The 24626-nt window shown below is 39.3% G+C and overlaps 1 protein-coding gene across 1 annotated transcript in view; it reads left to right on the top strand.

Moving 5' to 3' along the window:
* Nucleotides 1–14238: 14238 nt before the first annotated feature.
* The window catches only part of LOC128642666 (uncharacterized), a 90465-nt gene continuing 80077 nt past the window's right edge, over nt 14239–24626 (top strand). The window contains exon 1 of the mRNA XM_053695448.1: nt 14239–14447. Within this exon, the coding sequence (XP_053551423.1) occupies nt 14239–14447 (209 nt within the window). The remainder of the gene's footprint in view (nt 14448–24626) is intronic.

Raw genomic sequence — 24626 nt, 5'->3', positions numbered from 1 at the left:
AGCTACAATAGAACTAATAATTACATTGTAGCTATTTTAGGATTTATATTTATTTTACAGGCAACTTTGTATTTATTTTAACTAGATACAATAGCTATTAAATAGTTAATAACTATTTAATTGCTACCTAGTTAAAATAACTACAAAATTACCTGTAAAATAAATCCTAACCTAAGTTACAAATACACCTAACACTACACTATCATTAAATTAATTAATTAAATTACCTACAATTAGCTAAATTAAAATACAATAAAATAAACTATTCTATAATACGAAAAAAAAAACACTAAATTACAAAAATAAAAAAGAATTACAAGAAGTTTAAACTAATTACACCTAATCTAAGCCTCCTAATAAAATAAAAAATCCCCCAAAATAAAAAAATGCCCTACCCTATTCTAAACTACCAAAGTAATCAGCTCTATTATCAGCCCTTAAAAGGGCTTTTTGCGGGGCATTGCCCAAAGTAATCAGCTCTTTTACCTGAAAATAAAAATACAATACCCCCCCCAACATTACAACCCACCACCCACATACCCACATACCCCGTATTTGAACTCGCATTCTATTGGCTGTTCCGATCAGCCAATAGAATGTGAGTTCAATATGATTGGTTGATTGGATCAGCCAATCGGATTGAACTTCAATCTGATTGGCTGATTGCATCAGCCAATCAGATTTTTTCTAGTTTAATTCCGATTGGCTAATAGAATTCTATCAGCCAATCGGAATTGAAAGGACGCCATCTTGGATGACGTCCCTTAAAGGAACCTTCATTCATAGGGAAGTTGTAGGTTGAAGAGGATGGCTCCGCGTTGGCTCCTTTGAAGATGGCTCAGCTCTGCTCCAGATGGATGAAGATTGAAGACGCCGCCTGAATGAACACTTCTACCAGATGGAGGACCTCTTCTTGCCCCGCTTGGATGAAGACTTCTACCGGATCAAGGACCTCCTCTGCGCACCTTGGATGAAGAATTCGGCTCGGCTGGGTGAAGACGACTCAAGGTAGGATGATCTTCAGGGGGTTAGCGATAGGTTTTTTAAAGGGGGTTTGGGTGGGTTAGAGTCCCTACTCTAACCCACCCAAACCCCCCTTAAAAATCCCCCCAAAATAAAAAAAATGCCCTACCCTATTCTAAACTTCCAAAGTAATTAGCTCTATAACCAGCCCTTAAAAGGGCTTTTTGCGGGGCATTGCCCAAAGTAATCAGCTCTTTTACCTGAAAATAAAAATACAATACCCCCCCCAACATTACAACCCACCACCCACATACCCACATACCCCGTATTGAACTCGCATTCTATTGGCTGTTCCGATCAGCCAATAGAATGTGAGTTCAATATGATTGGTTGATTGGATCAGCCAATCGGATTGAACTTCAATCTGATTGGCTGATTGCATCAGCCAATCAGATTTTTTCTAGTTTAATTCCGATTGGCTAATAGAATTCTATCAGCCAATCGGAATTGAAAGGACGCCATCTTGGATGACGTCCCTTAAAGGAACCTTCATTCATAGGGAAGTTGTAGGTTGAAGAGGATGGCTCCGCGTTGGCTCCTTTGAAGATGGCTCAGCTCCGCTCCAGATGGATGAAGATTGAAGACGCCGCCTGGATGAACACTTCTACCAGATGGAGGACCTCTTCTTGCCCCGCTTGGATGAAGACTTCTACCGGATCAAGGACCTCCTCTGCGCACCTTGGATGAAGAATTCGGCTCGGCTGGGTGAAGACGACTCAAGGTAGGATGATCTTCAGGGGGTTAGCGATAGGTTTTTTAAAGGGGGTTTGGGTGGGTTAGAGTCCCTACTCTAACCCACCCAAACCCCCCTTAAAAATCCCCCCAAAATAAAAAAAATGCCCTACCCTATTCTAAACTACCAAAGTAATTAGCTCTATAACCAGCCCTTAAAAGGGCTTTTTGCGGGGCATTGCCCAAAGTAATCAGCTCTTTTACCTGAAAATAAAAATACAATACCCCCCCAACATTACAACCCACCACCCACATACCCCTGTATGTGGGTGGTGGGTTGTAATGTTGGGGGGGGTATTGTATTTTTATTTTCAGGTAAAAGAGCTGATTACTTTGGGCAATGCCCCGCAAAAAGCCCTTTTAAGGGCTGGTAATAGAGCTAATTACTTTGGTAGTTTAGAATAGGGTAGGGCATTTTTTTTATTTTGGGGGGATTTTTTATTTTATTAGGGGGCTTAGATTAGGTGTAATTAGTTTAAACTTCTTGTAATTCTTTTTTATTTTTTGTAATTTAGTGTTTTGTTTTTTTTGTATTATAGAATAGTTTATTTTATTGTATTTTAATTTAGCTAATTGTAGGTAATTTATTTAATTAATTTAATGATAGTGTAGTGTTAGGTGTATTTGTAACTTAGGTTAGGATTTATTTTACAGGTAATTTTGTACTTATTTTAACTAGGTAGCTATTAAATAGTTATTAACTATTTAATAGCTATTGTACCTAGTTAAAATAAATACAAAGTTGCCTGTAAAATAAATATAAATACTAAAATAGCTACAATGTAATTATTAGTTATATTGTAGCTATATTAGGGTTTATTTGATAGGTAAGTATTTAGTTTTAAATAGGATTCATTTAGTTAATTTTAGGAATATTATTTTGTTTATTTTAAATTATATTTATGTTAGGGGGGTGTTAGGGTTAGAGCTAGGTTTAGGGGTTAATAACTTTATTATAGTAACGGCGACGTTGTGGGCGGGAGATTAGGGGTTAATAATTGTAGGTAGGTGGCAGCGATGTTAGGGAGGGCAGATTAGGGGTTAATACTATTTATTCTAGTGTTTGCGAGGCGGGAGTGTGGCGGTTTAGGGGTTAATACATTTATTATAGTGACGGCGAGGTCCGGTCAGCAGATTAGGGGTTAATAAGTGTAGTTAGGTAGCGGCGACGTTGGGGGGCAGATTAGGGGTTAATAAATATAATATAGGGGTCGGCGGTGTTAGGGGCAGCAGATTAGGGGTTTATAGGTATAATGTAGGTGGCGGCGGTGTCCGGTCGGCAGATTAGGGGTTACATTTTTTTATTATAGTGGCGGCGATGTGGGGGGGGCCTCGGTTTAGGGGTTCATAGGTAGTTTATGGGTGTTAGTGTACTTTGTAGCACAGTAGTTAAGAGCTTTATATTCACGCGTTAGCCCATAAAGCTCTTAACTACTGACTTTTTTTGTCGGTAGGAGTCTTGTCGGTAGAGGGTCTACCACTCACTTCTCCCAAGACTCCAAATACCAGCGTTAGGCAGATCCCATTGAAAAGATAGGATACGCAATTGGCGTAAGGGGATCTGCGGTAGCCTGGAGTCGCGGTAAGGAAGTGAGCGTTAGACCCTTTCCTGGCTGACTCTAAATACCAGCGGGCAGTAAAAAGCAGCGTTAGGACCCCTTAACGCTGCTTTTGATGGCTAATGCCAAACTCTAAATCTAGGTGTTAGATTTTGCAAAGGCGGTTGATACAGTGCCACATGATTTAATATGGGAAAATGCAAGGTTTTACATTTTGGAAGTAAAAATAAGCTGGTCATTTATTATTTAAATGGGACAAGACTTAGCCAAACAGAGGAGGAAAGGGATTTGGGAGTAGTAATAGATAACAAGCTACAGACGGGTGCACAATGCAGGGCAGCGGCTTCAAAAGCTAATAAGATACTAGCATGTATTAAAAGAAGCATTGATTCAAGGGAGGAAAGTATAATTCTGTCACTATATAAATCTCTGGTAAGACCTCACCTTGAGTATGGAGTGCAGTTTTGGGGACCGATCACAGAAAAAGATACTTCAGAACTAGAAAAAGTTCAGAGAAGGGACACAAAGCTAATAAGGGGATTGGAGAATTTAAGCTATGAGGAGAGGCTAGCCAAACTGGGTATGTTTTCTTTAGAAAAAAGGTGCTTGAGAGGTGACATGATTTCTTTATATAAATATATTCAAGGCCCATATACAGAGATGGCAGAAGCCCTGTTTATCCCAAGAAAATTGTTTGTGACAAGAGGTCACAATTTAAGGTTGGAGGAAAGGAGATTTAATCTCCTGCAACGTAAACGTTTTTCACTGTAAGAGCAATACAATTGTGGGACTCGTTACCAAAGGAGGTAGTGAATGCTAATACCATATATACATTTAAAATTGTCTGGATACATTTCTTTCTAGAAACAGAATTCATGGATATGATTGCTTGGATTAAATGGGTCACCTTTTAGTGGGATTATTTAAGATTAACTGGAGTTTTTTGTAAGTATTTTACTGTATATTTGTATAGGTTGATCTCGAAGGACTTCGGTCATTTTTCAACCTCATCTACTATGTTACTATGTTATTCCTATTGGCTGATTCAAATTTTTAGCCAATAGAAATGCAATGGTACCCCCAGTATAAAAGGGGTACCTTGCATTTCAATCCTCAGTGTGCGTCGGACGATTGCATGAAGAGGACCTTCACGTTGGATCGATGGACCTCCGCCTGGACCACGCATCACTGTTCCGCCTCCGCAGGGATGAAGAAGATGCCGGTCCCGCAATGGATGAAGATGTAGCTGCCTGGATGAAGATAGAGCGGCCGGAATGAAGATGGAGCCGCCTGGATGAAGATGGAGCCGCCAGGATGAAGATCGTTCAAGCGAAACTTCAGCAACTGTGATTACCTAAAGAGGGGTTAGTGTTAGGTATTTAAAGTTTTTTTGGGGTGTTTTTTTTTTTAGATCACGGTAATGGGCACTCTTAAAAGAGCTGAATGCCCTTTTATGGACAGTAAAAGAGCTGAATGCCCTTTTAAGAGCAATGCCCATACAAATGCCCTTTTCAGGGCAATGGGTAGAGTAGGTTATTTTAGATATTTTTTTTTATTTTGTGGGTTGGGGGGGTGTTTTTTTTAATGTAAGTGGGTTTTTGTTTAGAAAAAGAGCTGATTTCTTTAGGGCAATGCCCTACAAAAGGCCATTTTAAGGGCTATTGGTAGTTTATTATAGATTAGGTTTCTTTTATTTTTTTTTATTTTTTTTAAATGGGCATTAGAATAGGAATAATTGTTATTATTTTGGATAATTCATTTGTTATTTTGTGTAATTTTTTTTCGTTTTGGGGTGTTTTTTTCTTTTTTAGAATAGCCATTTTTATTTTTAATGGGCAGCAAAAGTGCTGAATGCCCTTTTAAGGGCAATGCCCATACAAATGCCCTTTTCAGGGCAATGGGTAGATTAGGTTTTACTTTAACTCTATTTTGTGGGTTTGAGGGGTGCGGGTTTGTATACTGTTAGGGGGGTGTTTGTTTTTCTTTTGTAGGAAAAGAGCTAATTTCTTTAGGGCAATGCATTACAAAAGGCCCTTTTTAAGGGCCTACAAAAGGCCCTTTAAGGGCCCTTAGTAGTTTATTATAGATTATTTTTTTTTATTTTGGTGGGGGGTTTTTTTAAACGTGATTTTAGAATAGGAATAATTTGTATTGTTTTGGATAATTTCGTTTGTTGTTATTTTTTGTAATGGTAGTTTGTTTTTGTTTTTTGTAATTTTAGTGTTTTTATTTTTTTGTAATGTTAGGTTTTTAGTGTAAGGCAGCTTAGGTTTTACTTTTATTTCACAGGTAAGTTTGCATTTATTTTAACTAGGTAGTTAGTAAATAGTTAATAACTATTTACTAACTAGTCTACATAGTTAAAATAAATACAAACTTACCTGTCAAATAAAAATAAAACCTAAGCTAGCTACAATATAACTATTAGTTATATTGTAGCTAGCTTAGGTTTTATTTCACAGGTAAGTTACTTTGTATTTAGTTTTACATAGGTATACTATTTATTTAGTTAATAATTGTTACTTTAATTAGGTCTATTTTTAATTATGTTAATGTTAGGGGGTGTTAGGTTAGGGTTATGGTTAGGTTTAAAGTTAGGGGGTGTTAGGTTTAGGGGTTAATATAGTATAATTTAGGTTTTTGCGATGTGGGGGGCTGGCGGTTTAGGGGTTAATAGGTTTATTTAGTGTTGGCGATGTGTGGGGGGCAGTTTATGGGTTAATAGGTTAAGTTTGTGTTGGCGAAGTGTGGGGGGGGGTGCGGTTTATGGGTTAATAACTTTATTTAGTGGCTAATATGTTTAGTTTGTGTCTGCGATGTTTCGGGACGGCGGTTTAGGTGTTAATAGGTTTAGTTAGTGTCGGTGATGTGGGAGGGGTGTGGTTTAGGGGTTAATAGGTTTAGGTAGTGTTGGCGATGTAGAGGAGTGCGGTTTAGGGGTTAATAGCTTTATTTAGTGGCGCCGATGTTTGGGAACGTCAGTTTAGGGGTTAATATGTTTAGTTCATGTCGACGATGTATCAGGACAGCTGTTTAGGGGTTAATAGGTTTAGTTTGTGTTGGCAATGTGGTGGGGGGGCGGTTTAAGGGTTAATAGCTTTATTTAGTGGCGGCAATGTTTGGGAACAGTGGTTTAGGGGTTAATACGTTTACTTTGTGTCGACAATGTTTTGGGATGGTTGTTTAGGGGTTAATTGGATTTAGTCAGTGTCGGCGACGGAACGGTGGATTAGGGGTTAATAGCTTTATTATAGACTTAGAGTTAGTGTCGGGGAACTGTGGTTTAGGAACAATGAAAAATTCTGAATATGAATAATGGATCCGAAAATTCGGAAACTAATTTATTAATTTTCTGAATTTTTTGGGATGTGCCAATTCGAAAATTCGGATGCATCCGAATCTCCAAATCTGCCAAAATTCGGCTGAATTCCGAATTTGTTCCTGAAACGAAACGCACATGTCTACCTAGAACTTGTTGTTCTTTATCTTTCAGAGACACTACTTAAAGTGAGTAAGGCCTATCTATCAAGCTCCGTCTGAAGACTCGCCAGAAACAGCAGTTATGAAGCATAACCCTGTCCGCCTGCTCTGATGAGACGGACATGAATCACCTCAATTCAACCCTATCAAGTACGATCGAGTTGATTGACACCCCCCTGCTGGCGGCTCATTGGCCGCGAGTCTGCAGGGGGTGGCGTTGCACCAGCAGCTCTTGTGAGCTGCTGGTGCAATGCTGAATACGGAGAGCGTATTGCTCTCTGCATTCAGCGAGGTCTTGCGGACCTGATCCGCTCTGTCGGACAGCCTGCTCTGAGTCGGACTGACAATGCCGGAAATCAAACCGATCCAATCTGATTGGGTTGATTGACACCCCCTGCTGTCGGCATTTATCGATGTGAGGCGGACATGATCCGCAATATCGGATTGTGTCCGCTCACACATTAGTAAATAGGCCTCTTTATGTGATACATCATATGTTTTAATTATCTAATGACTGAATTGACTTGAGAAAAATATGATAAACCAAATTTTGTATTATAAATACATAAATTTTTAACAAATGTGTTTATTGATATTGCATGAAATTTTTTTGAATTTGACAATCTTTTTTCATAATTAGATGGTGTCGGAGTTATCTATTATTTGGGGTCAATTTTTCAAACCCTTCCGATGGCTTTGTCTGCCTACGACTGCAGGTTCTCACAAGAGAACCTGCAGTCCGTATTTAACAAGCATTGGTTATGACACTGCTGCTTCCCAACCTTAATCTCCTGCCCACATGTGATTGGTTGGGCGTGCGGGCAGGGGGCAGTGTTGCACAAGAGCGCAAAATTTCGTTTTTGTGCAATGCTGAATTCCGGCAGTGAAAATCAGTCCACAAGACGCGAGCTGCGGTGGACAGTGGAGCATATGTGCACCCCAGTCCGCCGCAGCTTGATAAATCAACCTTTAAATAGTTTTGCTGACAACTGTGGGTTAAAATATTTCCCATGCACTATTTTTTGTATAAACAGAGCCTTAACAATTAAGGATTATCATTCTCAAATTTGCTCACAATTTTCTAATAATTATTCAGAAATATGTATTGGTATTCTAGGAGCCACTGTGCTTTTAAACTGCAAACAAAAAAATTCCAAACCAAACCATTTTAAAAGACAACTGGTTATAAGTTGAAAACCAGATTGTAACGAATTTGCATTACTTCATATTTTTAAAATGACAGCCAAAGTTAAAATATTATTTACACATAAGTCAGAAACTGCACATTTTATACATGTAATACTTAGTCCATTGAGGTATAATTTTTCCAAAGTAGTTATTTTTAATCAGGCTCTTTAAGCAAACCACTTGTATATTATATCTACAAGGCAGCTATTATTCCAATAATTAATTATTCACAAGTGGCTTTGCAGGGACAGTGATAAACAATGCACAGACAAAGGCTGACAGACCTCCTGCACCATCTTACATCTAAGCACTAGTCCCACATTCCTGCGAGGGTCGACATGAAAAACCATGTCTGATCTGGTGAGGTTTAGATAAGCGGCTCCTATGTTCTTTATTATAAAAGGTGAACCTTGCATTCAATATTCAGTGTGTGGCTTATCAGTTATTTGTAGAGCACCAACAGGTTCAGCAGCGCTTAGTAATATTAGCGCACGCAAAGCATTGCGCTCACGAGAGCATGCTTCCATACCTCGTGAGAAACTAGCGCAGCAATAGGCAGCAGATATTAAATATATATGAATATGTGTTTATATGTGCCTATGTCGTAAGAGAGATGGACTACATTTCATAACAATAGAAGGAGTTTGTTCTGTTTCTATATACTGTATGTATATTTTTGGAAAAACAAGCTTTATTGAAAAAGTATTTTTTTTTATAAATGTAAAGTATTTCAACAACAAAAAAAATGTTCTCATTTGTAATATAAATACTGATACCTTATATTAATATTTGTGGAAAATTACCAATTGTGAAAGGGAAGGGAGGAGATTGGGAAAATAAACCCAGAGGAAATTGGGATAACAGGCTCCCTGGGGTTAAAAGGAAAACATTAAAAAACACTACATACATTATCACATTCTGCTATTGTAGATAAACATTACTTGCATGTAGTTCAATTTTATCCTCAGCTGTTACTGTGTGAGCTAAGCATTGTTGCAGAGACTGGAACTGAGATTTTCAAAGCTCTTTAGCAGTCACAAAGGGACATAAACTCTTTAGCAGTCACATAGACTTTGAGATTATGGTTTAGATTACAAGTGGTGCACTAATTTATCCCGCGCCGATAAACTGGCAATTTGCCATTACAAGTGGCTCAAAAAATTAACCAGAGGTCAGGCACTAAGCAGTTTTTAGGGGTTAAAGTTGGTGGGTGTGGGGAGTTAGAAAAGAACTGCACTGAAAAGTGCCTTTACATTGTGGTCTATGGGGACCTGTGTGTTCCCTGTAAATATATATGTACAGGTAGCCCTCAGTTTGCGCCGGGGTTAGGTTCCAGAAGGAATGGTTGTAAATCGAAACCGTTATAAATTGAAATCCAGTTTATAATGTAAGTCAATGGGAAGTGAGGGAGTTAGATTCCAGGCCCCTCTCAAAATTGGCATAAGTAACACCTAATATATTATTTTTAAAGCTTTGAAATGAAGACTTTAAATGCTAAATAGCATTATAAACCTAATAAAATAATCACACAACACAGAATATATAATTAAACTAAGTTAAATGAACAAAAACATTTGCTAAACAGCATTATAAACCTAATAAAATAATCACACAACACAGACTTTACTTGCATTTTTCTGCAAACAGTTCTTTCTATGCATTCCAATCTGGACTGATTTATAGACAGGAAGATCGTGACTATATATGTTACAGTAGTCATCTGTAACTTTTGAGGACATAGTGAACTTAGAGTAATATTTTTTAATTTTCCACTTTGACCTGAAGGGGGAAAGGGGGTAGGGGAATTAAAGGGGAAGGGATGTTTGGTGGGCAAGGAAATGGGTAAGAAGGGGTAGTGTTGCTAGGATATATAACCTACTGAAACGAGAATCAAACATAAGTATACAACCTCAAAACCTTAACATCTTAAAGGATACTAGACCAATTAGTCTATGTAAAAAGTTGTTTCAATGGGAAGGGCACTCTTATAATTTCTTCCATTCTGTCTTAAAAGCATTGGAGATGCCTTTATGTTATCTGAAGTCAAGGTGGAGAGTGATCAACTCTATTTGGAGTACCATGTTCTGAGTCTGAATTAGTTCCCGGCTTGGACTTGTTGACTCTGCTGTGTTTTCCCACTCGTGTCCAATCTTTCTGCGGGGTTCTTCTTTGGGGTTTTGGAGTGGGATTTATCTCCAAAGTTTCTGAGATGATTTGCAGATTCTGTAAGAGAAGTAATCCTTCCTCATTGGAGGAGCATCCATGAGTGCCATTTTGGTATGTGAGTGTGAGTTTGAAGGGAAAGTTCCATCGGTATTTGATTTTCTCTTTAATGAGGATCTGCACCACAGGTTTCATTTCTCTCCTCCTTCTCAAGGTTGTTGGTGAGAGGTCTGTGTAGATCTGGATCTCATGGCCTTCATATGTGAGGCTTCGGGCTGTTCTAGCTGCTTTTAGCATCTCCTCTTTGATATGGTAATAGTGCATCTTCACTATGATATCTCGAGCCGTTGATTGAGTATGTTTGGTGAGGGCCCTATGGGCTCTATCCATAATAAGCATCGGCATCTCTATCTCCGGGGCTAGCCAATGGAATAATTTAGTCACATCATCTGGCAGGTTCTTGAAACTTTCAGGTAGGTTTCTGATTCTTAGGTTTGAGCGCCTTGATCTGTTTTCCAGATCTTCTACCTGGTCTTCCAGCTTTCTGATGTATATTGCATGATCTAGGAGTGTTGTTTGTATTTGTGGAACTTCTCCTGAGAGTTCATCTAATTTTTATTCCATGTCTAATGTTCTGTGACCTATTTCCCGAATATCTTTCTTCAGCTCTGATAAGGCAGATTTAAATTAGATATGTGCAATTCGGTTCGGTTCGATTCGGAAAATTCGGCGATTCTGATCGAACTGAATTTCCGAATTAAAATACTGCCGAATTTCGCGGAATAAATCCGAATTACTTCGGATTTATTCGGTAAATTCGGATTCCATGGATTACACTAGTATTGTACAGTATATTAGGTTATATCACTCTGCTATGGGTTACACCTAATATACAGTACATAATACTAGTCTAATCCCACCTAATACTTTCCGAAATTCCGAATTTCCGAACCGAATCCAGCCGAATTTCTTCAAATCCGAATGAATCCGAAACGAATCCGAAACGAATCAATTCAAAATTTTCCAAATTTGAATCGATCCGAACAGAACTTCGAAAAATTCCGAATCGATCCGAACCGAACCGAATTTTTTCGCCATACACATGTCTAATTTAAATTCTTCCTGAAATATCTCTTTTATTTGTATGAGAAGTTCTTTATTAGAGATAGTTACGGGATTATTTTCATCTGTTTCCATTTGGTCTTGACTGGTATTTTCTTTAGTTGGAGATGTGTTTTTGTCTTGAATTTTTTGTTTAGCTTGCGCTTTTGTAAGATAGTCCTTAACTGAGTGACTTCTGCTCTTCATGATGGTTATAGTTTCTTTGGTTCCAGTTCTGGAATGTGTACATAAAGAGTATGAAACAAATCTCGGATCCAAGACAAGTAAGACCCAAGAATATCTAGTTAGTGAAAATGCTATTTGATGATTGTGCTTGGAGGTTATTTAGTTATCATCCACTCAGGTCATATGGTCTATTTTTTCCCACTATGTCCACATCAGATAATTATTAGTTACTTGTGGAGGACATTGCTCTTGGGTGTAAGTTCTTGAGGCTTAGTTTCTATTGTTTGACTCTTGATGGGAAGTCAGAGGGCTACCATAGCCATGTGCTATGATCTCAGACATTTACTCCATACGTGTCCTGGCCCCACACTATCACACGTTGTGGATCAGGGAATGGAGTTCTCCTTTCGTGGCCCCAACACTCTCTTTAATATCTCAGATGCCCCGACTTCTTCAAGTTGTTGAGGTTTAGTTCTTCATATTCAAGGTGTCAATAAACTGGACTAAGATCAATCAGTATATCACTTTTTGGAGTTTTATTATCTTGCAACCAACTACACCCTCTTCAGCTACACACTACTCCCTGGGGCATTTACCCTCACAGGGCGATTACGGGAAATGGTATTGGGATATGACCTGTCTGTCAACAAAACCACAGGAAAAGGGTAGGGGGCGTGTGTAGTCAGATTTAGCTCTGTGTGTCGGAAAGGTGGAACTCTGTTATTTAGATTTATAATTAGATGCGTTTCTCTGTTCCCTCCTCAGACGTATCCCTATTTGGTTGACCTTCTCTTTGAGATCTAGATTATAAAATATTAGGCTTTAGCCTCTCAATACAGTTCTAAATAGGATTGTTTCAGGGGCAGTATAGAGTATTGGAGTATAGAGATGTGTAAATAAAATGGCGTTTTTTTCCTGCCACTTACCCCTCTGCAGGGATCCTTTATGTTTCTGGATATCTCTTTTATTTCTATACTTTTTCACCTTCAACATACTGTTCCAGCTAAAGTATTTTCAATTTTGCCTCCACCTCTTTTATTTCATGAAGCTACTAAATTTGCTAGATGCCAAGGCCTCCATTTTTTTCCGGATCTGAAAGGGCTTTCTGCAGCTTCTCCTCCACTCCCCCTGGGCTCTCACAATGTTTACTTACTCAGTTTGAGCTGTAGTTATTGTCCCAGCAGTTTTTATATTCTTTGGGATGGTCTCTCAATCCGGACTAGGCCGCAGCCGCTGACTTTCCTGATTTTGTTCCGGTACTCAAATTCCGGTTCAAATTACACTTCCTGCAAACTCTTTAAAAAAAATTCTGCTTAGTACCCACTAGTTAAGGGTGATGTCCGGTATTGATTACTGGTCTCAGTGGCCTCAAATAGCTCCTTTTTAACAGTTTAAACTTTTTTCTTGCTCAGAGCTCCTTTCAAATGCTGCTGCTTCCACTGCTGGCTAGCTCCGCCTCAAATCTGTTTTTTTTTTATTACAAATTAATATAATTTAATTCTGAAAAAAATATTGGAAGAAGGAGTAGCCCATTAATCCACCTTAAAAAATAGGCATGTGCATTCATATTCCTCCCACCAGTAGTGGCTGTGTTTCAGGGATTCTCTAACATATTTTATTTAAAGGTAGTTAGGATTTATTTTAGTTAATTTATGGGTATTTTAATTTGGGTTAAATTAGAGGTGTTAGCTTAGATGATATTTTATTACTTTGCGTTGTGGGGGATGGTGGTTTATGGGTTAATATTTTATTTAGGTTGTTTGCAATGAGGGGGATGGCGGTTTAGGGGTTAATAGATTATTTAGATAGTTTGCGATGTGGGGGGATGGCGGTTTAGGGATTAATAGATTATTTAGATACTTTGTGATGTGTGGAGATAGTGGTTTAGGGGTTAATAGATTATTTAGATACTTTGTGATGTGTGGGGATGGTGGTTTAAGGGATAATACTTTTAATTAGTGTTTGCAATGTGGTGGTTATTAGCCTAGGGGCTTATGGTAGGGTGTTAGGTTTTTTCCACTTTTTATTCATTTTCGCTAGTAGGTTGTTTTTTCAACTTTTTTCCTAATTGATTTCTATGGGGGAACACATGCATGTGCACACAATAACTCTGCTAGCAATTTTTGCGCTTTTCGGGGCTACTGCTAGTGCAAAATAATGAATTTCTCAACTTGTAATGCGAGCGGATCCTGAGAAACGCAAAAAGCATTACACTAGCAATATTTTTGTTTGCAAAAAAATTTAGATTTACTGCGGCATTTGTAATCTAGCCCCTTGGGAGGTAGTTTAGTTTTTAACCAATTAAGGGCTCAATTCCATTGAGTCTTAAAAAATGGAGCCATAAGCTACCAAAGTAGCCGACAGCTAAAAGTAGTTTATGGGGGGGCGGAGCCAACCGCTGAACAGAATGGTCGCACACACCATGAGCTCTGCTTAAAATAGCACCAAAAAGGCATTTTCAAAGGGGTTTACAATGGAGTTAACTCTCACAACTGACCCTGGTAATCATCAAACTTGAGGAATCTAAATATCATGGTCATTGATGCTCAGACTGAGTGAGAGGAGATAGGCAGCTCAGACACGACCTTAACACGGGAGCCCAATATAGTGCGCCATGATACTTTGCATAGTAGTGTAGCGGGCGAACAACAAAAGCTGCTTGGAGATTGAGCTTACTGCTGCCTTGATCTAAGACAAGCCGCAACCACTACCCAGCAGCTGGTAATATTTCTGCAGCCCACTAACCTTCTCTCTGCAGGATTTTACCTGCAATTAAATGTTTTCTACAGACTGTCCCCCCACCAAGATGGCGGATGCCACCCGGCTCCTCCTAAGGGATATGGAAGACATTCTGAAACACCACTTTCAACAGCTATGCACGGTGATTCAGACAGAATGGGGGAACCTGAGGGATGCGATCGACCCAGAGAGGAGTATTACAAATTCACAACTGAACCAGCAGGACTTGACTCCTGATGCGCTGTGGGTTGCCGATGACCCTTCAGCTCCTTCTGGGTGCCTCTTCTGAGGTGAAGCACAAGCGCTTGTGCAGAGACCCAATGAGGGGTCACACCCGAGAGCCGTGATACCCTTAGCACCAACCAAAACGGCACCGGGGCGGCAGGTCCCAACTCACCTGAAGAGCCGGCCACCGAAGACACACAGGGATTTCATCTCTGAACCTACCCAAATTGAGGACACATTCTGTACATCAGAGCGGGCGGCGGAGGCCCAGGCCCTCGAGATGGTGCGGCTGGATGTCGGGCTCTTGCTCCTGGGTGCACGGGGGTCGGGCCGGCGGCGGGTGCATGGCACCGCATTGAATCACATGCCACTTGTCGATCACCATGCAAATTCAGGCCTGCAGCCTGGTCTGGTGAGCATATACACCTTTACTGCTACGAGACTCTCCTCTTGCCCTTCTCATAATTCTCTCTCAAGCAAATTCTGCTCCTTGCCCATGCCTAAGTTTAGCCCACAGATCGCAATAAAAATCAGGGCCGGAGTGGGTTAAGATTTAATTTACACAGAGGAAGGGGATTGCTCTGAGGCCTAGACATTACTATCTCATTACTGTTTTCGAAAAGGTCAATTCGGCCTCCTATTCAATGACATACCCTTCAAGGTACTTTATTTGAACGCTCCACGCATACCCCAGAGTAAACTGAACTCTACACCATAAGGACATTCCTTTGCTGAATGGAACGTTTTCAACACCTGTTTTTTCTCCTAGTTATTTCTTGTTAACCTGGGTATAGGATGCTTCACACCTACAGTTAGTGTTCTTTTGTATTATTTCACAAAGTACATAGGCCAATGTGTACATTTTTATATATTGTAGGTTGCCAATATCGAGCGCCCAAAATCAGGCATACCGCATTTCAACATCTATAATCTAGGCCATGCCACTACCTTAATGTCTGTAGTTCCAAGGAGATGCATATAAGAGATGTTTAAAGACAACCCTGTTTAATAATGCTGTGGGTCCCTAATGTTATCTTAAAGGATTACTTTCTGTTATAATTTTTAAGCTAAACAACTAACATATTAAAGTTAATAAACATTGATTAAAACCTACGGACCTATATATTCTCCAAAACGAATTTTCATAACGTTCTAAAAGTTATATCTTTTATTCGCCGATGATGTCACGTTATCCTGCCCACTATTTTCAGCACTGAGTGTTCAAAATACTTAAACCAATAACTTTGTGTTTAAAGCGCCATTTTGAAACCTAGGTATTGTAAACGGATTGGTACAGAGCAAAGGATACCCACAGAGTGGGTTTGGAAAACAATTAAATTTGACAAGACAAGATTTCTGATATACGGTAGAGATATGTTAATGAAATTCTATTGATAAAAAGCGTATTTGGGGTAGTTAGTTAGTAACAGGCATAGAAAATATTTACTTACAGTATCCCTGCTGCGGACACCTAGTCTTTACACCTCTCCTGCGGGTTAAGAGGGGAGCCCCGGGAGAGACACTTGTACAAGTGTAAGTGAAACGAATGCCGCAGCGGTTACGTAATAACCGTGTTATACGTGGGTTTCTGACATAATACCTTCAATAATACCGATAAATCATGTATACGTGTATGTCCAGTTTGGGAGTTTGTGGGGGCCCTCAAAAGGGACAGGTATATTCTGCCATTGCAGCTTTAAGTATCATTTTCCTTTCACTATCACTCGAGGCATTTCTTGCATAATAAGCGTTCCCCCTTCTGGACCAGTGGCCAGGGTCTGGAGGGATCCCGCATAAAGGAAGTATAGCCCAGAAGCACGCCAACCAAGGATCAACTAATATAAACTCTTACATATAGCGAGCAGAAGGACTATGTAGGGGAGTTGGTTACACTAACATGGAGACCCCCTTTTTGTAGTTAGTGGTCATAATACACATGAGATACCTCATACCCGCAAGATAGATTTAAGTTTAAGCCATTTAGTCTAATGAGGTTATACGACAAGACCCCATAGCATGGTTGATGGGTCCTAGACTCAGTAAGATGCCCATAGAAACGTTACCCATAATTCACTAGGTCATAATATACATGAAGGTCAACTAAGGTAATGATACTGTAGGTAGTGATGTTGCGAACCTAAAATTTAATTCAATAGGTAGGCGAACTTTAAAACCTACAAGGACTCTTTCTGGCCACAATAGTGATGGAAAAGTTGTTTCAAGGGTACTAACACTTGGACTGTCGCATGCTGTAGGGGGATCCCTGGCAAAACTCCCATGGAAAATTACATAGTTTATGCAGAGTCTGCTTTTAACCCATAATGGGCCTAAATCAACTAACATTCCCAAATTGTTTGCAATAACGTGCTTTAAAACATCAGTTATGATGTCGTATCTATCAGGTAGTGTAAGGGTTACGGCCGCATCACAGTGACAGAGCAAACTCCAAGTGTTACGCACCGCAATCAACCGCAAACAGTCCACTTGCACAACCACGAGATAGATAGATTTGATAGATACATAGATAACATAGCTCAATCGATGCAATATACATATGATCGATACACTGTACATAGCTCAATAGATGCAATATACATTAGATCGATACGAATTACATCGATCAATAGATGCAATATGCATTTGATAGATAAGAATGTTATCGAATCAAAGATGCAATATACATTTTATAGATACGAATGACATCAACCAAAATATGTAATATACATTTTATAGATACAAATTACATCGATCAATAGATGCAATCTACATTTGATAGATACGTTTGATAGTTCGATCGATTTGATATATAAATAAATGGATTTGAAATATATATAATTTCCCTGACAGAGTATAACAATAAGACATGTGGTCTGTGACCCGTGGTGTGTTAAGTAGTACTTTTCTTAACATATTACTACAACCTGTTACTCCCCCTATCAGATGAGGTCTATATGGCCTTCATTTGTGGAACCAGGAGATGGAAGAAGATGATTGTTCTGTCAGAAACACAAGTGGCTGTCTCAAAACATCACGGACAGAAGATAGATTGATAGATAGGATAGATAGATATACATAGATTGATAGATAGAATCGATAGAAGAGAAATAGATAGATTTGTTAGATATATAATTACCCTGATAAAGTCTAATAATTAAACATACGTTCTTGGACCCAACTAGGTTGTGTTAAGTAGTACTATTCTTCGCACTTTCAGCCCTGTAACTCCCCCTATTGGTGGAGGTCTATATGGCGGTTATGATTACCCTGACAAAGTATAACAACAAGACACGCGGTCTGGGACCCATGATAATTTTGTTGTGTTAAGTAAAACTTTTCTTATCACTTGAATCCCTCTTACCCCCCCTTTTGTTGGAGCTCTATATGGCCTGCATGATTAGCCAGACAAAGTATAATAATAATAAAACATCTGGTCTTGGACCCATGGTAATTAGGTTATGTTTAAGTAGTACTATTCTTATAACTGTAATCCCTGTTACTCCCCCTATCAAGGGACGTCTATATGGCCTGCATGATTACCCTGACAAAGTATAACATCAAGACACACGGTGTTGGACCCATGATAACTAGCTTGTGTTAATTAGTACTTTTCTTAGCACTTTAATCCCTGTCCCCCCCCCTATCGGGGGTGGTCTATATGGCCTGCCTGATTACCCTGAAAAAATATAATAAGAAGACATGCGGTCTGGTACCCATTTTATCTAGGTTGTGTTTTAAGTACTACCATTCTTAGCACTTTAATCTCTGTAACTCCCCCTATTTGGTGAGGTCTATACGGCCTGGATGATTACCCATACAAAATATAATAATAAGACATCTGTTCTTGGTCTGCGACCCATGGTAACTATGTTGTGTTAATTATTAATGTCCTTAGCATTTTAATAGCTGTTACTCATACTCACCCTATCGGTGGAGGTCTATATGGCCTGCATGATTACCCTTACAAAATATAATAACCAAACATATGCTCTGGGACCCATGGTAAGTAGGTTGTGTTAAGTAGTACTGTTCTTTGCAGTTTAATACCTGTTACAACACCAAATGGTGGCAGGTTTATCTGGCCTTCATGATTAGCTGCACCCAAACCCAAAAAAAAGCTGAGTGGTCTTAGACTAACACCCATGGCTAACTCGGTTGTTTCAATTAGTACTATTCTTAGCACTTTCATCCCTGTTACGGGTGGTCTACATGGCCATCATGATTAGCCGATCAAAATACTACAATCCAACCTTTGCTCAGTCTTCATAGGCCCTTCATTGGCTGTATTTTGATAGTACAGTTCTTATTATTGTTATAGCTGATACAACACCGAATGGTGGCAGCTCTATATGGCCTGCATGATTAGCCGCACCCAAAACAAAAATAAATCCAAGCGGTCTTGGATTAACACCCATGGCTAACTCTGTTGTTTCAAGTAGTACTATTCTTAGCACTTTCATCTCATCATCCCTGTTACTTCCAGGACTCTCGGTGGTGGTCTACATGGCCATCATGATTAGCCTAACCAAATACTACAATCCAACCTTGGCTCAGTCTTCATAAGGCCCTTCATTGGCTGTATTTTAGTAGTACTACTCTTATTAGTTTAATAGCTGATACAACACCGAATGGTGGCAGCTCTATATGGCCTGCATGATTAGCCGCACCCAAAGCCAAAAAAAAGCCAAGCGGTCTTGCACTAACACCCATGGCTAACTCTGTTGTTTCAAGTTCTACTATTCTTAGCTCTTTCATCTCATCCCTGTTACTTCCAGGACTCTTGGTGGTGGTCTACATGGCCATCATGATTACCCTCACCAAAATATAACAAAAATACGTGCATGCAGGGAACCATGGTAAGGTTACTTCCTTTCGCAAAATCGAGTATAACAGTTACAGGCAGAGGTTCTGACCCTGCATTATGGCTGCACCTCTCCCTAAAAGAGGCATGCGTTACAGAGTCTGTGGGCATGTATGCAAAGAGCTGGCCTGTCTAAAAAGAGGAGCAAGGCTGTACAGGTTGTTCTCCTTCAGCCGTTTTATACGCTGTCCCACGGCCACGACCCTCAACAACCACAACAGAATGAAACACCACATATGCCATCCTTTTGAACAACAGAGTACAGGTATGGCATTGATTTTAGTTACACTGCGATATTTATTATGAAATTGAAAACAAAAACATGATTGGACACCCAGTACAATACAGGTCGTTCTCCTTCGGCCTTTTTAGAATAGTGTTCCGGACCCCCAACAAAAAAAAAAAGCAGGAAAGAGGACATATGGCATCCTTTTGAACAATAGATGACAGGTAAGGCATAGATTTTAGAAAGCCATAGATAATTTTTTTGCAACTGTGAAATAAAAAAAAAACATTGATTGGACACCCAGCACACTTCTTTATCCTTAGGCCTTTTTATAAGAGGCTCCCGGAGCCTCAACAGAAACAACAGCATTAAAGAGGACATATGGCATCCTTGTGAACAATTGATTACAGTTAAGGCATTGATTTTAGAATCCCAGAGATCATTTATATGACCCGGGAAATAGAAAAAAACATTGATTGGACACCCAGTACACTTCTTTATCCTTAGGCCGTTTTATAAGAGGCTCCTGGAGCCTCAACAGAAAAAACATCATGAAAGAGGACATATGGCATCCTTTTGAATAATAGATTACAGGAAAGGCATAGATTTTAGAAACCCAGAGATCATTAGTTGCAACCGGGAAATAGAAAAAAACATTGATTAGACACCCAGTACACTTATTTATCCTTAGGCCTTTTTATAAGAGGGTCCCGGAGCATCAACAGAAAAAACATCATGAAAGAGGACATATGGCATCTTTTGAAAAATAGATTACAGGAAAGGCATAGATTTTAGAAACCCAGAGATCATTATTTGCAACCGGGAAATAGAAAAAAACATTGATTAGACACCCAGTACACTTATTTATCCTTAGGCCTTTTTAATAAGAGGGTCCCGGAGCCTCAACCGAAACAACAGCATGAAAGAGGACATATGGCATCCTTTTGAATAATAGATTACAGGAAAGGCATAGATTTTAGAAACCCAGAGATCATTATTTGCAACCGGGAAATAGAAAAAAACATTGATTAGACACCCAGTTCACTTATTTATCCTTAGGCCTTTTTAATAAGAGGGTCCCGGAGCCTCAACCGAAACAACAGCATGAAAGAGGACATATGGCATCCTTTTGAATAATAGATTACAGGAAAGGCATTGATTTTAAAATCCCAGAGATCATTTATATGACCCGGGAAATAGAAAAAAACATTGATTAGACACCCAGTACACTTATTTATCCTTAGGCCTTTTTAATAAGAGGGTCCCGGAGCCTCAACCGAAACAACAGCATGAAAGAGGACATATGGCATCCTTTTGAATAATAGATTACAGGAAAGGCATTGATTTTAGAAACCCAGAGATCATTATTTGCAACCGGGAAATAGAAAAAAACATTGATTAGACACCCAGTACACTTATTTATCCTTAGGCCTTTTTAATAAGAGGGTCCCGGAGCCTCAACCAAAACAACAGCATGAAAGAGGACATATGGCATCCTTTTGAATAATAGATTACAGGAAAGGCATTGATTTTAGAATCCCAGAGATCATTTATATGACCCGGGAAATAGAAAAAAACATTGATTAGACACCCAGTACACCTATTTATCCTTAGGCCTTTTTAATAAGAGGGTCCCGGAGCCTCAACCGAAACAACAGCATGAAAGAGGACATATGGCATCCTTTTGAATAATAGATTACAGGAAAGGCATAGATTTTAGAAACCCAGAGATCATTATTTGCAACCGGGAAATAGAAAAAAAACATTGATTAGACACCCAGTACACTTATTTATCCTTAGGCCTTTTTAATAAGAGGGTCCCGGAGCCTCAACCGAAACAACAGCATGAAAGAGGACATATGGCATCCTTTTGAATAATAGATTACAGGAAAGGCATTGATTTTAGAATCCCAGAGATCATTTATATGACCTGGGAAATAGAAAAACACATTGATTAGACACCCAGTACACTTATTTATCCTTAGGCCTTTTTAATAAGAGGGTCCCGGAGCCTCAACCGAAACAACAGCATGAATGAGGACATATGGCATCCTTTTGAATAATAGATTACAAGAAAGGCATAGATTTTAGAAACCCAGAGATCATTATTTGCAACCGGGAAATAGAAAAAAACATTGATAAGACACCCAGTACACTTATTTATCCTTAGGCCTTTTTAATAAGAGGGTCCCGGAGCCTCAACCGAAACAACAGCATGAAAGAGGACATATGGCATCCTTTTGAATAATAGATTACAGGAAAGGCATTGATTTTAGCAACACAGAGATAATTAGTTGCAACCGGGAAATAGAAAAAAACATTGATTAGACACCCAGTACACTTATTTATCCTTAGGCCTTTTTATAAGAGGGTCCCGGAGCCTCAACCGAAACAACAGCATGAAAGAGGACATATGGCATCCTTTTGAATAATAGATTACAGGAAAGGCATTGATTTTAGAAACACAGAGATAATTAGTTGCAACCGGGAAATCTAAAAAAACATTGAATAGACACCCAGTACACTTCTTTTTCCATAGGCCTTTTTAGCAGAGGCTCCAGGACCCTCAACAAAAACAAGAGCAGGGAGCTGGGCATAGGAGTACAATGGAGTATGACAATAATAATGTGAAGGGGAAGATTGTGGAGTTGTGGAATTTTAATTTTGTTATCGTGGGAAGTACTTGCAATGACCTTGCTCTGGTGAATCCATATCGCAAATGTCTTTTTTAAGGCACTGTTTGTCTATTTTTTGAATATCAGCATTTGGTAAATGAAGCGCAACTTAAGGCTGGTGAGAACCGACCTTTCTTCTGGCTGTTTGCAAATGTTGTGGCTCTGGACAAACATGTGAATAAGGGGCCATATGCCATATTCTGCACGCAACCCCTTTGATGATTGACGATAAACATGTGTCACCTGCAAGCAGAGCTCGTTACTTCTCTCTAAATCATCTTCCTGGTATGGACAGGCCACTGTTTCCCACAGCAAGTCCGAAGCTTGAACTACAAGATTGTCTTGAGTATGGTAGGAAACCAAAGTTTATTAAATTCTGTACTATCACCACAAAAGCTGAACTTCTTGAAGCAAGGAAAATGCCAGCAATTTCATGTGCTTATGGATGACAAGGACGTCCTGTCCTGTGGTGCACAGAGATGGAGAGGATTTTGGGCCTCCCTGTACACTACCCAGATGTCTCCAACATCACCAGAAAAACAAGACAGCGACTCTTGGGAAGTTCCTGGAGTGTTCCGGTAGCCATCTCTTTGCGCCCCGAAAGGAATACTTTATCAGTGTTTTTGTATACATCTGACAACAGCTTTGGAGACTGTGGTGACGCACATTTTATTTACTGTTGTTACAGCTGTGGCAATATCAATTGGCATTAAAAAGGTAAGATTTGGAGACTAGTGACGCACATTTTATGCACGCTGTGGCAATTGCAATTTGCATTAAAAAGAATCTGCTAACAACCACTACCTAGGACCACACCTGACTCCTGAAGTCATGATTCAGTTAGTAACTCAAGTTAAATTAATTTTTTTTTTTTTTTATTATGCTCAGCAAATTCAAAACATACCATTCTTCTAGTCATATTACACGACATGTCAAAATGCTGCATGGAAAATGGCATTGTGCAAAGTCCTAATCTTAGTGAACCTATAAGTGCATTCAATTTTCTAAAATAAACAAAAATACCGAGAAAAAAAAAAAAGAAAAAAAAAAAGGAAAGAGGACATATGGCATCCTTTTGAACAATAGATTACATTTAAGGCATTGATTTTAGAAACCCAGAGATAATTTGTTGCAACTGTGAAATCTAAAAAAACATTGATTAGACACCCAGTACACATATTTATCCTTAGGCCTTTTTAGCAAAGGCTCCAGAACCCTCAACAGAAACAACAGCATGAAAGAGGACATATGGCATCCATGTGAACAATTGATTACAGATAAGGCATTGATTTTAGAATCCCAGAGATCATTTATATGAACCTGGAAAGGCATAGATTTTAGAAACAAAGAGATAATTTGTTTCAACCGGGAAATCTAAAAGAACATTGATTAGACACCCAGTACACTTATTTATCCTTAGGCCTTTTTAGCAGAGGCTCCAGGACCCTCAACAAAACCAGCAGCAGGAAAGAGGACATATGGCATCCTTTTGAAAATTAGATTACAGGAAAGGCATTGATTTTAGAAACCCGGAGATAATTTGTTGCAACCGGGAATTTGAATCAAACAAATGATTCGATGGACACCCAGTACACTTCTTTCTCCTTAGGCCTTTTTATAAGAGGGTCCAGGACCCTCAAACAAAACACCAGCAGGAAAGAGGACGTATGGCATCCTTTTGAACAATAGAGTACAGGTACAGCATTGATTTTACAAACCCAGAGATATTTTTGGGCAAATGTGAAATAGAAAAAAAAATTGAGTGGACACCCAGTACACCTCTTTCTCCTTAGGCCTTTTTATAAGAGGGTCCAGGACCCTCAAACAAAATACCAGCAGGAAAGAGAACATATGGCATCCTTTTGAACAATAGAGTACAGGTACAGCATTGATTTTAGAAACCCAGAGATAATTTTGGGCAAATGTGAAATAGAAAAAAATATTGAGTGGACACCCAGTACACCTCTTTCTCCTTAGGCCTTTTTATAAGAGGGTCCAGGACCCTCAAACAAAATACCAGCAGGAAAGAGAACATATGGCATCCTTTTGAACAATAGATTACTGGTATGGCATTGATTTTAGAAACCCACAGATAATTGTTTGGAAAAGTGAAATTGCCCCAAAAACCATGCTTGGACTCCCACTCCAGGTCATTCTCCTTCAGCCTTTTTATAAGAGGGTCCAGCACCCTCAACAGAATCAACTGCAGGAAACACCACCACATATGCCATCCTTTTGCACAAGCGAGTACAGGTATGGCATCCATTTTAGAAACCCAGAGATAATTGAGAGGAACCAGGAACATTTTTCTAAAAATTTGCTGGGGCACCCATTACAGGTCGTTCTCCTTCAGCCTTTTTATACCATGGGCCCCGACCCGCAACAGGCACAACAGCATGAAACACCACATATGCCACCCTTTTGCACAATAGAGTACAGGTATGGCATAGATGGAACACAGAGATAATTTA

The sequence above is a fragment of the Bombina bombina genome, chromosome 12 (assembly GCF_027579735.1).
Source record: "Bombina bombina isolate aBomBom1 chromosome 12, aBomBom1.pri, whole genome shotgun sequence".
Classification (NCBI taxonomy): domain Eukaryota; kingdom Metazoa; phylum Chordata; class Amphibia; order Anura; family Bombinatoridae; genus Bombina; species Bombina bombina.
This window is presented reverse-complemented; position numbering and strand designations above follow the sequence as displayed.